This window comes from Lepidochelys olivacea, assembly GCF_965140295.1.
Source record: "Lepidochelys olivacea isolate rLepOli2 genome assembly, chromosome: 12".
NCBI lineage: Eukaryota > Metazoa > Chordata > Testudines > Cheloniidae > Lepidochelys > Lepidochelys olivacea.
In genome coordinates, this window is record NC_140422.1 from 8,984,329 (window position 1) to 8,998,106 (window position 13,778).

Here is a 13,778-nt window from a genome sequence, read left to right on the forward strand (position 1 = left end):
CTGATGTGATTAGGCCCTGTGATAGTGTCCCCTGAATAGATATGTGGGCACAACTGGCAACAGTCTCTACGTAAAAGAATAAATGGACACAAATCAGATGTCAAGAATTATAACATTCATAAACCAGTCGGAGAACACTTCAATCTCTCTGGTCACGCAATCACAGACATGAAGGTCGCTGTGAACCGTAACTTACAGGTCTACCTAACCCCAGTCACAGACGCCCCTCCAGCGCGCTGGGTGCCTTGACGTACCTGTAGCACCCCCGCAAATCCCTCCCTCCCCCCCAGCACCAGCCGATCTCCTCTCAGGCCCCCCACAGCCTGGCGTCACTGGATCCTCCCACCCTGGGCGGCGTGAGCGTGGCCAACAGACCAGCTCCCGGGAGGACACGGGTGCAGCGGCCCTTGGCTGCCACGCGCCCACGTGACCCGCAGCCGCCCTGAAAGACCCGCCGAAGCCCTCTCCCGGCTTCTTCCGGTATCCCGCACCAAGCCTCGCGAGACTCCGGACGCCCATGCGAACGCACAGCCCGGTTAAGGGCGCCGGAGTCTTGCGCATGCGCCTCTCCTCTTCCCTCGCCCCCGACGTTGAGCGTCGGGTCATGTTCCCCACTCTGTTGGCCGCCGTCTTCTCGCGAGACGTTGTTAGTAAACACCGCTCAAAATGGCGCGTGGAGGCCCTGGACACGGCGCTTCGGGGGAGAGACGGTTAGAGGCGGCGAGGGGTGGTGACGTAGGGAGGGTGTTGCGGTGGAGGCGGCGCGTCACGCGGGGCGTGGGGTGATGGAGCTCAACGTGGGTCGGCCCTGTGGGGGGCTATCGAGGGCTTGGAGAGAGCTATGGGGGTGCTGTGTGTGTGTGAGGAGGGGGTGACCCCAGTTCCAGCGGGGCCATGAGGGAACCATAGGGGGCATGTATGGGAACAAGGGGTCTCGCGTTAATGAGGTGAGGGGCCTGCAGCGCAGCCCTGGCGGGGTGAAGAAGCTGCAGAGCTACTGGGGGGGGGGGCATGTAGGGTTGTTTTTGGGAGGGGGTTCTGAGGGGAGGGGCACACAGCTCTCAACGAGTCTGGAGTTGGTTTGGTTCCATTTCCCCAGCTCCTTATTCAAGGGCCCAAACTATTTAAAAAATATATCAGGGTAAGGTTAATTTTATAGAAATGTCATCAAATTAACATAGGGATAATCAGAATTAGTAATTAGCTAGTTAACAACAACTTGAATGCACATGACAAAATGTTTCGTGGGACACCCCAAGTGACATGGCCCTGTGGCCAACAACGTCAGACTGTCATGAAGGAGGTGAGGCATGCCACCCCCCATCCCAAAGCTTTGTTCGTGTGCAGTATGTTGCCAAGTCGCTCCTTCACCCCACTTTTACAGTTAAGAGGTGCTTGAATACGGAGCTGGGTTTTGATTGTGTGGGACAAATCAAATATTGGGCCAAGTGACCATCAGATGGTTCTCAAGGAGCTGGGATAAGTTGTATCCGTAACAAAAGCTTCCTTTCTGAGGTAAACTCTCCCAAATATTGTACCTCTTTTGCTAAAGTATTTAACTAGTGTCACAAATCCATCTGTAATGTTCTCACAGAAATTATACAGACAACTAGATATTAGGAAGTCTGTGATTACACATAAAGGTTCCTAAACAAAGTGAGAACAGGAAAAATGGCTACATTTATCAAAATTTAAATGTCTAAGACATTTGTTATGACGAAGGCTACGTTTTAGTCATGGGTATTTTTAGTAAAAGTCATGGGCAGTAAACAAAAATTCATGGCCCGTTACCTGTAAGTACAACTTGGGCTGGGGGACCACGGTTGCTTGGGGGGGATGATCTGTGGATGTTGTGGGTGCTTGGGGGGTGGCCTCAGACCCCCGCTGGGGGTGGGGAAGGGTTGGTGGGACAGGCAGGCTCTCTGCACAGCTCCCCGGAAACATCCAGCATGTCCCTGCAGCTACTAGGGGGAGGGAAGGCTGAGGGGCCTCAGTGTACTGCCCCGGCCACAAGCGCTGTCTCCACAGCTCCCATTAGCTGGGAACCACAGCCAATTGGAGCTCCGGCGGTGGTGCTCTCTGCCTAGGAGCTGCAGAAACATGCTGGCCACTTCTGGGGAGCCCCCCATCCCTGCACCAAGGTAAGCGCCGCCATGTACCCCAACTCCCTGTTCCAGCCCTGAGCCCCCTCCCACACCCAAACTATTGCTGCTGGCCCAGGAGCTGCCTGGCTCAGGCATCCCCTGAGCCAGCCGCACCGGCCGCTGCAGAAGTCATGGAATCTATGATCTCCGTGTCAGACATGCAGTCTTAGTTATGACTAAGGAAGTGGAGATATTCCAGCCACAAATGAAGAGTTCTCCCATTTCTAAAGTGTACCAAGCCACACTGCAACTGTACAAGTCTCAAAGCAACACTAAAGTCACTCACTAGTTCAACTAATTTTAGTGCATTACAATAGGGTAATATCCTTTTAAGAGAAATGAGATTCCTCTAGAGGTGCTCACTGCATTCTGCAAGCCATCAGAAACCAATCAGAACTGCAGCATGAATTCAGCTAATTTTTCTACGTTTGTACATAGTTAATAAGTGAGGTTATTTGGGGGTCAAATGTGCCTATGCTTTTCTTCATATTATTTTTGTTGTATATATCGCAGGACATCCCAGTACTCACAAACAAATTGCTTCGTATGGCCCCCTCTGCCTAACTCTAGAGGGGAATGAAAAGCAGAAAGCAATACTACCTCTCTTGTTTGTTTCATTACCTCTTTTAGCACAAGTAAAAGAGTAAATCGACAGATGTGTCTTGCTAATTTGCAGGTTCCACCTCTGTAATTTCAAAGCAAACTGCATAGTTCTCAGTGGTTCCCTCCCCTGCATCAGGCTCCCCCATGCTCGACTGTCAGGACTGGCTAGACTGCAGTGGAGTCAAAACATGTCCTGGCTCGCTGCCCAGCTGGATTCACCTGTCCCCTCCACACTCTTCCTCGTCCAGCTCCTCCTCACTGTTCATGGCGGGGATCTGTGACTCAGGCTTCTCCAAAATATCCATGGGGCTTTTGGAGGTGGTGGTGGGATCTCTGTAGAGATGCATGCAGCTCTTTGTAAAAGCAGCATATTTGTGGCTCCATACCAGATTGATTGTTGGCCTCCCTTGTCTGCCACAGCTTGGTTTTCACATAGCACTGCTGGTGGTCCCTCTTGTAACCCTTCTCCTTTATGCCCCAAGCAATCTAATAATAGATGTCAGTGTTTTTATGGCTGGATCAGAACCTCCTGTGTTCCCAGAGCAGTGGGGGGCAGGGGAGATTATGGGATAGCTCCCGGAGGCCAATAACAATCAGTGTAAGTAACACAGTGTCTACCTTACTACATTGGTCTTGACTCTATGCCGCTTGGAGAGGTGGTGTTATAAAGTCAGCGTAGTGAGGCAGTTACATCAGCAGGAGCGAAATTTAAGTGTACATAACATCCACAGTTAGGTCAACGTAAGCTGCGTTGCATCGACCTAACCGTGTAGTGTGGACCAGGCCAAAGTAATATTATCAATGAATTAGAGTACATAAAATAAGCTTACTTAACATGTACAATTTAGTTAGTTTAAATGTGCTACAGATAGCAAAATGGTGTAGTATAGGACAAAGTTTTAAACTTTGGTATTGGAAGTTATGCTACAAACGCACATTTATGCATGACAGTAAAAATGACTTGATTTTCAAAAGCTTCGACTGACTTAAATAAGATTTGTGTATTTGACAAGTTGCAGACTTTTAAATTTTGACCAAAATTTTTACTTAATTTTGTTAAAAGACATATTTTTCAGTTTGTAAAGTGTGTATTTATTTTTATAACATTTTCAGACTCATTATGGAAGAGCAACAATAGTCAGGTTATTAAATGCACATTTGTTTTAGGACAACACTGCATTTTACATAGCGCCTTTTAAGTACAGCAAACCAGAAAATGGATTTTCCTTCACACAAAAAGAAGTTGAAGGTTTCATAATTTGTTTTCCTTCTGCATCTGGACAAAACTGAGATCTTTCCAAATATTTTGCAGAAAAATACAGAGAAAAAGAGAAACACAGGTACAGCCAATAATCTGGAGGTTAGGGCGCTGAGGATGTGGGAGACCTAGGTTCAAGTCTCTGCTCTGTTTGGTTTTGAATAGGGACATGGACTTGGGTGAGCACAGAGTGAGTCTCTCTCTCTCTCTCTGTTTGGCCAATGGAATACAAATATTTATACAAAGTGGAACAGCTTCACAGGGGAGAGTCTGACTCTGAATTAGGGACTTGAACCTGGGTCTCCCACACCCCAGGCAAGTGCCCAAACCACCCAACTACATACAAATGAAAGTTTGTCTTTGAAAAATTACCTGTAAATTACTATCATTGATGCTTGGTAGAGGGACATTATATAATGTGAGAATATATATCTATCGAACACTAGGTAGTGTTATTTCATTTTCTTTTTGGGGAAAATTTGAACCACAACGTGTAGAGTACTGTGTTGTACTAAAGAAATAGGAGAGGTGGGAAGTCACCGTATCTCCTTCCCTTCCATAGCAATCCCACACACTCCTTCCTGTAAATTTCTGAAATTGTGTAAGCTATCATAATTTCCCTGCATTCCCGTTGTTATTAAATGCCTCACTCATTGTAAGTAGCCTTTGCAGCACTTCATCTCTATTTTGAAATAGTTCAACCTCAGGTTTTACTGCCTGATATTTTTTAATTATCATATTAATGATGTACAGTAGATTATCCCTTGGGCATGTGTTGGTGAATATCACCTTGCCTTTCTTCAGTTTGGCCACACCATTCTGTTGAGGACAGGACAACCAATGTTTTGGTTTATACAGCTGCCCTTGAGGAGCCTTAAAATATTTGTCTCAGTTCTTGGGTGTTGAATGTGGACATTTATTTCAGGTCTCAACTTGAGTGTGAGGCTTTGGAATATCTAAATCAGCAACATCATCAGCTACTTTCTTCTTGGGGACTTCTCCTTTCTGTTACAGTTATGCAAGATGCCTATAGCAGTTGCACATAGTTTACCTTTAATAGTGTCTTTCATAATTTCCACAAACTCTGAAGCTCTTCAAGGAGTTTGTCATTCAGACCTTGTTTTTTCACTATTCTGAACCAGTTTTCAACAGTGGTATTACTGTCCCTTGTTAGTGTCCATTTTATTGCATATAGCACATTGCCAATCCATAATGGTCATATTGAGACATACTTGAACAGTATTTTCTGAAATTCAGTACCCTAATATACGGCTGGAGGAGAATTTACATTCTCCTGATCATCTTTTTCGAGACTAGGTGATGGAATCAATTTAACAAAAGTTGAATTGTGCAAGTTGCTCCCTCATTACACTCAATCACTATTTCAGGATCAAATCCAAGAATGTTTTAAGTGAAGAATATCTGTTTTTTCTGTACACATTGTGCTACCTTTTTTAGTGCACCGTCTAGTAAAATATGCTGTACTGAAAATTATGCTGAGTCTGCTAATCATTTCACTACATTCATGCATTGTTTTCCCATTTTACAGAATGCAGAAGCATACAAGAAATCAGTGGAAATCTTTCACTTTAGCTAAATGTCCACATATTATTATTTTAATCATATGCAGTACGCAAATGTGTAATATTGTAAAATCAGCTTGCCCTCTCCCAGTACATACATAAAACAAGCATTGAGATAACTTATAGGAGTTATCTTGCTGATAACCTCTGTAATAGCATGAATTAAAGCCCAACCAAAGTCATAGTCGGCTTTTTGTTCTCTCAACTGATGACCAGTTACTCTTAGTACGTGGAGAAAGTAAGGCCAGCTAACGTGAAATGTTTGCTTTGTTCAGCTGTTAGCATCTCCGCTAACCATAGTTAAGGTTATGTTTTAGTCACAGGTATTTTTAGTAAAAGTCATGGACGGGTCACGGGTAGTAAACAAAAATGCACAGGCTGTGACCCATCCATGACTTGTACTATACCCCTGAGTAAATATTGGGAGTGCTGCGGTTGCTGGTGGGGGGGTCCGGGAAGCGCCGCAGGTGCGAGCAAACTGGAATCCCCGCTGGTGCTGGGGCAGAGGGTTGGTGGGGCTGGCAGGCTCCCTCCCTAGCTTCTCGGATAGCAGTGACATGTACCTCCCAAAGCTCCTAGCTCCGTATGCTGCCAGCTCTGTAACTCCCATTGGCCAACAACAGTGGCCAATGGGAGCAGCGGGGGCAGTGCCTGTGGGTGGAGGCAGCACTAGGAGCTGAGGGAGGGACATATTACTGCTTTCCAGGAGCTCCCTCAAGGTAAGCGCTGCCCCTCCCATGCCCCAATCCCCAGCCCTGACCCCCGAGTCCCCCACCCAAATTCCTCCTATTGCTGGGGGGGGCGGGTAGTGACCTAAGACTGCCCCAGCAGTGGCTGGTGCGACTGGCCCAGGGGCTGCCTGAGCTCATTGGGCAGCCCCTGAAGCAGCTGCACTAGCCGCTGCAGAAGTCACGGAATCAAACTTGCAGCCTTAACCTGTAACATCGAGGCGTAAGTTACATACACTCACTCTCTGAAGATCCAATACTAATTACAGCTGAGCTTTCATGTACATATGCTTTTTGAAAGGTGAAATAGCAATGTACTGCAAATACAAATGGGCTATATTACATGATATTATTTCAGAGGTATCTTGTTTTGCCTGGGTGTTACTGCAGTCTGGTAGATGTTGCAGTCAGTTCTTCCTTCAAGGCTACCTTCACTTGGGGTGACCAAGACTTATCTTGTCACATATGGTCAGTCAAAACCCAATTCCGTATTTGATTATTTAATTGATAAATAATTATTAATTTAAAATGTTATCAAATTAATTAGATTAAATTTCCAAAGAATTAATCAGACATTGATATATTTTTAAATTATTTTGTTATTTGAATGTGGTAATGGGAACCCATGAATAAGGAGATGGTATGGTGAATAAGGAACTGGAAATAATGAACTATCTTCAGCCTCTTGGTTCTCATGAGTGCTGAATGGCTCATTTGCAGTAAGGATGGGGTGGGTCTCTGTCCTCTTGCTTTGTGTGTCATCTGGTGCTCCCTGCATTGAGTGCCGCAGGTATTTCTAGACTGCATTTTTGATGAACTGCTATACTATTAAACTACTTTTTTATTGGAAACCTCAGTAGATTCCTGTTGCCATGTTCTGCTCGATCTGTTAAGATATGATGCAGCTGTGCTATTTGTACCAGATGAAGACTGTTATCCTGAGCTGTGGTACTCACCTGGAGCAGGACAAATTGCATTGCCAGCATGGAGTTGTCGTAGCTTGTCACTTACTGTGCTGTATTTTAAGTCGACTCAGATCAAAAATTTTGGATGTTGGGTGTCCTGAAATGACTTGCTTCTCACTACCTCTGGTTGGGACGGCAGAGCTGTCCATCCAAGATTTTCTATTACTTCATCCCTAAATCCAAGTGAAGTATTTAAAATGTCAGTGTAGCATTTAGGATTTTAGCTGCTTTTAAAGTGAGTTTTCTGAATAACAAATTCATACTAATGTATTGTATATTATAGTGCCTAGATTCAGAAGAAAAGCATTTTCACAGAGTCCCTGTTACACTGAAATCCCCCCAGTGATACTCTCTACTAAATTATTGTTATTTGGAATTATAACACACCTTCACTCAGGAAAAAAAAGCAAATACCTCGAAGTAATAATTCCTTTAGGGGACTCTTGACAGACAAATGCCATAAAAATTCCACTCAAAAGTATAAGCCAAGGTCTGCTCTTGCATAAGAACGGACAACATGAAGCTGGATTTATCATCACTACATTCCTTTAGCCTCAATTTCCATCAAACATAATGTCTGATGTGAAATTTGATTGTGCCTTCAACTCAGTATGTGCAAAATCCTGTTGATAAAACAAAAATATCTTATTTTATATCTTTATACTATCCTTTCCATAACACTTCTCAATTTAATACATGTTATACTATCATTACTAGGTGCTACAGTAATACACATAATACTATAAATATTATTATTATCTAATAATAATATTAGATGATAGTGCCCATAAGTCTCAGTCAGGATTGGGTCCCATTGTGTTTAGTGTTGTACAAAAATGAATGATGAGACAATTGTTAATAAGTACATACAAAACATATCCTATAATGACTTTGTCAGCAGCTTTGAAAACTACAAAAATAAAAGAAATTAAAATTAAAAATCAAAGAGAAGCATAATCTAGAATTAAATGGTTTCTCTCCGATAATAATTGCTGAATGTCAGTTATTGTTGTAATATACGTTTTTGTATGTTTGACAAATCTAATGATTTTTGTTGGTGGGTTTGTTTATTTTACAGGTTGGATTGCAAAAAACTTGCTTAATTCTACCTTGGGCTTACCTTTCACATCATAAAATGGAGTACAGGACTGAGCTATCACATTCTGAGTGAGAGAATCCTTTAATCCAAAATGGAGAAAAAACGTAGAAAGAAATAAGCCTGTTTACTAGGCTTAACCTCAAAAAACCATGAAATCTAGATTTTTGCTTAACTTGGACAAAACTTTGAGACTATCCAGTTGAACAACACAGCAAAGGCAACATTTATTGATACAAAATTGAACTAATTTATAAAGAGAAAACGTGTCATTTGAATATAGGGAATTTTTTGAATGAAACCATATTCTCTTATGACCATGAAGTTTGCAAACATCTGGTTGATCCTGATTGTAATTTTACTCTGCGGCAAAAAACACCTGGGTACAAGACTAGGAAATTCCTCTCATGAGGCCCACCTATGTCCTGGATGCTCTCGTCTTACTTTGAAAGTGGAATTCTCGTCGACAGTAGTAGAACATGGTAATAAAGAATCCAGTTTTTTAAAATGTGTTTAAATCTTAGATACATGCTGCTGATGATTTATGTATTATTTGTGTTAACATAGTGTTCAAAGACCCCAATCGGATATGGGGTTCTGTTGTGCAAAGTCCTTTACAGTCATATAGGAAGACCCCGTCCCCTTCCCCTTCAGTTACAGTCTAACTGAAAACAAGATACATAAAGAAAGCATGACAAATAATAGGAGGGAGTGGGAGAAGAAGACAAGATAATGGTAAAAATATCATGGGATTATATAGGCTAAAAATGTGCACAATATGATGGTTCCAATTTGTTAAAAAGGTTTTTTCTGGAGAGGACGGGTTTGTCTCTGACATCATCATTAGTTGGCTTATTTTTAATACACATCAAAATGCAGATATAAAGTCAATTTAAATATTTTTTTCTGGATGTTTTACAAATTCTACAGCAAAAAAGCCATATAAAACAATGTGTTCACTATTTTATTTTTTTGTGACAGTTTGTGAACTAACCTATGTATGAGGATTTCCAAACAGTCTGGGCGTATTTAGACAAATATGGTATCTTCCATTAAAATTAACGTGTTTTAAAACCCCTAGAGTATTTTGAAAATCATAACCTATATAAATCGTAAATCCACGTTACCATAATATTCTTAATAATGGAATCATAATATTTTCATTTGGGAGATTGAGACATTTGTTTTGATAATAAGGAGGAAGATTCAGATCTCGGTGGTGGTATAGATGTGCCTATTGTAATGTCTGGTTGAAATGTAATTTCTAATGTATGGTATTCTGCTTGCAGAATATATTGTGGCTTTCAATGGATACTTTACAGCTAAAGCTAGAAGTAAATTTATTTCAAGCGCACTGAAGAATAGTGATATAGAGAACTGGAGGATTGTACCTCGCAACAACCCAGCCAGTGACTACCCTAGTGATTTTGAGGTGATCCAGATCAAAGAGAAACAGAAGGATGGAGTATTGACACTAGAAGACCACCCAAACATCAAACGAGTAACCCCCCAGCGGAAAGTATTTCGCTCTCTCAAGTATTCAGAGCGTAAGTAAAGTCATCCTTCAAAAGAGCTGTTCCTAATCTCTGGTGGCACTAAATTCATTTTTAAAAAAAATCTGTAAGCTTTATTCCAGTCCCACAAAATTAGTGTTATTACTCCTGGCGGAATTCTGCGGACTGCAGAATTCCCTTTTGCCCTGCAGAATTTATGGCTGCCACTCGGGGCTGCTGGACTTGCAGATCCCAGCTCGCAGTGACCAGAGCATCCAGCCTGGCAGGGCTGGAGGCTGCACACTCTTTGATCCTCATTCTCCTGGGGACAGGAGAGGGCCTGGGAGACCTAGCCAGCTCTGGCAGAGGATGAGGAAGGGCAGGGCTGCACCACACCATGTCCCCGGCGGGACAATAAAGAAGCTGGGTGGAGTAAAGGCTCTGGAGGTGCTGGTGTCTGTGCTGGGGGCTGCCCTGCAGCTAGGCTCTGTGGGGAGGTGTGTATGGGTGTCTGGGCCAGGGGGGTGCTCCGTGGCTCTGCTCTGGGGAGGAAGAGGGTGTGGGTGTCTGGGCTGGGGGAGTGCCTGCAGCTGGGCTCTGTGGGGATGGGAGTACAGGTATCTGGGCTCTGAGGGCCCCACAGCTCCCTCCAGCAACCCCCAACTGGAACTGGGTTGTAGTAGGGGTTTCTTTAACTCTCTACTCCTGGGGAAATCTTTTTTGCTGTTGTCTGTATTGTTGACAGGTATTTTGAAATAAATTACCAAAATGATTGAAACTGAAGAGATTATATTGTGTTATTTTGACAAATAAAATATGCAGAATTTTGCAGAATTTCAAAATATTGTGTGCAGAATTTTTAATTTTTTGGCATAGCATTTTTAATTTTTTTGGTGCAGAATTCCCCCAGGAGTATGTTATACAAATGAGAATGCAGTGACTTCTGGACATTATGATTTATTTCTGACAAAGGCTCGTCCCGTTAATTGTGAAACTATCCCTGTTTTAGAATACCTATTCTGAGGTGTGATCAAGGATTCAAGTTGGTTTAAAAGCTGTATTTTCTGTAGTGACATAACACAGTATATTATAGATTCAATCTACTAGGGATTTAATGGGCAAAATTCCCACGGACTTCAGTGGGGTCAGGATTTCACCTACTGACTTCAGTTAATCTATTCACATGCTTAAGTTAAACGTGTGTAATATATTCAGTATAAGAGCTGTAGTAATTAGCTTTTAGAATGGAGCTTTTGTATTTAGAGGGTATATTAAGGATTTAAATAAAATTTAGGTTAGACAAATGTCTGAAAAGTGAAAATTTTTCTATCTAAAATTTTTGTTCACAGTAGGGCTAAAGTGTACCAATAACATGTTCATATATTTCATAGTATAGAAAATTAAATGTATTGCACTTTTCTTTTCTCCATCCAATTCCTATCTAGCTGATCCTACATTGCCATGCAATGAAACCAGATGGACTCAAAAATGGCAGTCATCTCGTCCTCTGAGAAGAGCAAGCCTATCATTAGGCTCTGGATTTTGGCATGCAACAGGCAGGCATTCAAGCAGGCGTTTACTGAGAGCTATACCACGGCAAGTTGCTCAAACCCTGCAGGCAGATGTGCTCTGGCAAATGGGTTATACAGGTATGCTTTTTTCTGTTGGTTTGGGTGGTGGTGAAGCACTGGAATGCGTTACCTAGGGAGGTGGTGGAATCTCCTTCCTTTGAGGTTTTTAAGGTCAGGCTTGATAAAGCCCTGGCTGGGATGATTTAGTTGGGGAATGGTCCTGCTTTGAGCAGGGGATTGGACTAGATGACCCTGATATTCTATGAACTGCCTGGCTAGAAAACAAAAAAAAAATGGAGCGTCTCTGAGACAAGTGAGAAAAAAAATACTCATGTAGTAATAAGGAGACACAACCAGCTCCCTTTTTATATTTATTAATCCATTACAGATGGATCTGAATTCTCTAGAGAATGAGGCCAGGTCTACATTAGGAACGCTTGCACTTTTGCTGGCATAGCTTATTCCAGGCCCCCCACCCCCACCCCCCCGGAGCAAAATAAACTATACCAGCAAAAGTGCAGTTTTACTGGTGTAACTGTCTTTGCCAGCACAGCCATGATGGTCACTGTTCACACCTCTCCCCACCCGTAACCAGTATATGGTTGGTTATGCAGTATGCTAGCAAAAGTTTGTAGTGCAGACCTGGCCTGAGAAGTACTTAGTTTTGTGATACATTTATTGAACATTGTTGACTTGATGGAAAGTGCTACATACTGTTTGAATTTATGCAGACCTGACTCGGTGTAGCTTTTCTTTAGCTGAAAAATAAAATCAGTTATTTTTAAACGGTTAATTTAGCAAGAGAACACACAGCCCAAATTTTTCCCACAGCTCCAAATTCTTCCTTCCACTCATGTCATCTCCTTTTTTCTGTCCCCCTACACCCCACTTCTCAACATGCTTGCTCCTTCCTTCCTAGCTTCCCTGCTACGTTAAACTTTAAAATGTTGATATATATCAACTTTTAAAAGCTTAATGTGGTAGGGGGAGATGGTGACGAGCAAGTTGTTACATGTAAGGTAGAGAGCATGTCTCTGTGTTAGGGGTAGTTGGGGCTGGGGGATGTGGGAAAGGAATTCAGCTGTGGAAGATGTAGGGGACATTGAGTTTCTGTAGTGAACTAAGGAGGATAACAAATATCAATGTTGATAGCTATGTCAGTAATTGTCAACACTGAAATACCAATACAATCACTAAAAAAATCAAGGAAATCACAAGTTAAGGCATGCAAATGAAGGTTACCTTAAACACCCAAACTTTACACTACTCAAATGTTCTCACAGTACATCCACACAACAGGCTGACTTGCAGTTCCAGCGTCTAGCCAACTTTAATTCAAACACAAAATTTTCTCCACAATCCATTCAAAATGCACAACCCTTATTCCAGTCTCACAGTTTTTCATGTGGGAATAACATTAGAGACTTTACTATACATCTGCAAAATATATTGTACTTTAGCTGTTGCTGTAGAGATCCACGGCTGGACTTTGGATTAATATAGAACAGGGGTTCTCAACTTTTTTCTTTCTGAGCCCCCCAATAAAAACTCCACAACCTACCAGTGTCACAAAAACTGTTTTTCTGCAGATAAAAGCTAGGGCCAGCATTAGGGGTTAGCAAGTGGGGCAATTGCCAGGGGCCCCCGGGAAGCTACATTGATCAGGCTTCAGCTTCAGCCGCAGGTGGTAGGGTTCTGGGCTTTGGCCCCATGCAATGGGGCTTTGGCTTTCTGCCCTGGGTCCCAATGATTCTAATGCTGGCCCTGCTTCACAGACCCCATGAAACCTGCTCGTGGCCCCCAAGAGCACCCCGGACCCCTGGTTGAGAACCACTGATACAGAGGAGTATTTTGTGTGGGCATTGTGGTTGGTTCTATGCTGGAAGTTTAAGGAAGTTTTTTGTGGAGGTACTTTCTCATAATACAGTAAAAGCTTTTTTTAACCGGCATGCTGGGGGAACGGGGGTGCCAGTAAATTAAAAATGCCAGTTAACTCAGAGGGAGGGGTTTGGGGTGCGGGGCACTGGCGTGGGAGGGGCTGCGGGGCACAGGCTCTAGGAGGGAGTTTGGGTCCGGGAGGGGACTCGGGGTGTCGGATGTGGGGAGAGGGAGGTCACTCACCTCCAGCAGCTCCTGCAAGTGGCTCCCTGGCCCTGTTGCTCCTGGCGGAGGTGCGGCCAGGCGGCTGTGCAAGCAGGCATGCTATGTCTGTCTGTCTGGCGCCACCCCCTGCAGCTCCCATTGGCTGCAGTTCCTGGCCAATGGGCTGGGAGCTGCAGAGTCAGTGCTCGGGGAGGGGGGATGGAGGCAGCGTGCCTACAGAGCTGCCTGGCCATG

At 43.4% G+C, this 13,778-nt stretch overlaps 1 protein-coding gene across 1 annotated transcript in view; it reads left to right on the forward strand.

Annotated features, from left to right (window-relative positions):
- The first annotated feature begins 590 nt into the window (after window positions 1-590).
- MBTPS1 (membrane bound transcription factor peptidase, site 1) overlaps window positions 591-13,778 on the forward strand; it is a 43,612-nt gene continuing 30,424 nt past the window's right edge. Inside the window, exons 1-4 of the mRNA XM_084645017.1 lie at window positions 591-710; window positions 8,360-8,859; window positions 9,667-9,924; window positions 11,316-11,519. Coding sequence (XP_084501143.1) covers window positions 8,673-8,859; window positions 9,667-9,924; window positions 11,316-11,519 — 649 coding nt within the window. The 5' untranslated portion in view covers window positions 591-710; window positions 8,360-8,672. The remainder of the gene's footprint in view (window positions 711-8,359; window positions 8,860-9,666; window positions 9,925-11,315; window positions 11,520-13,778) is intronic.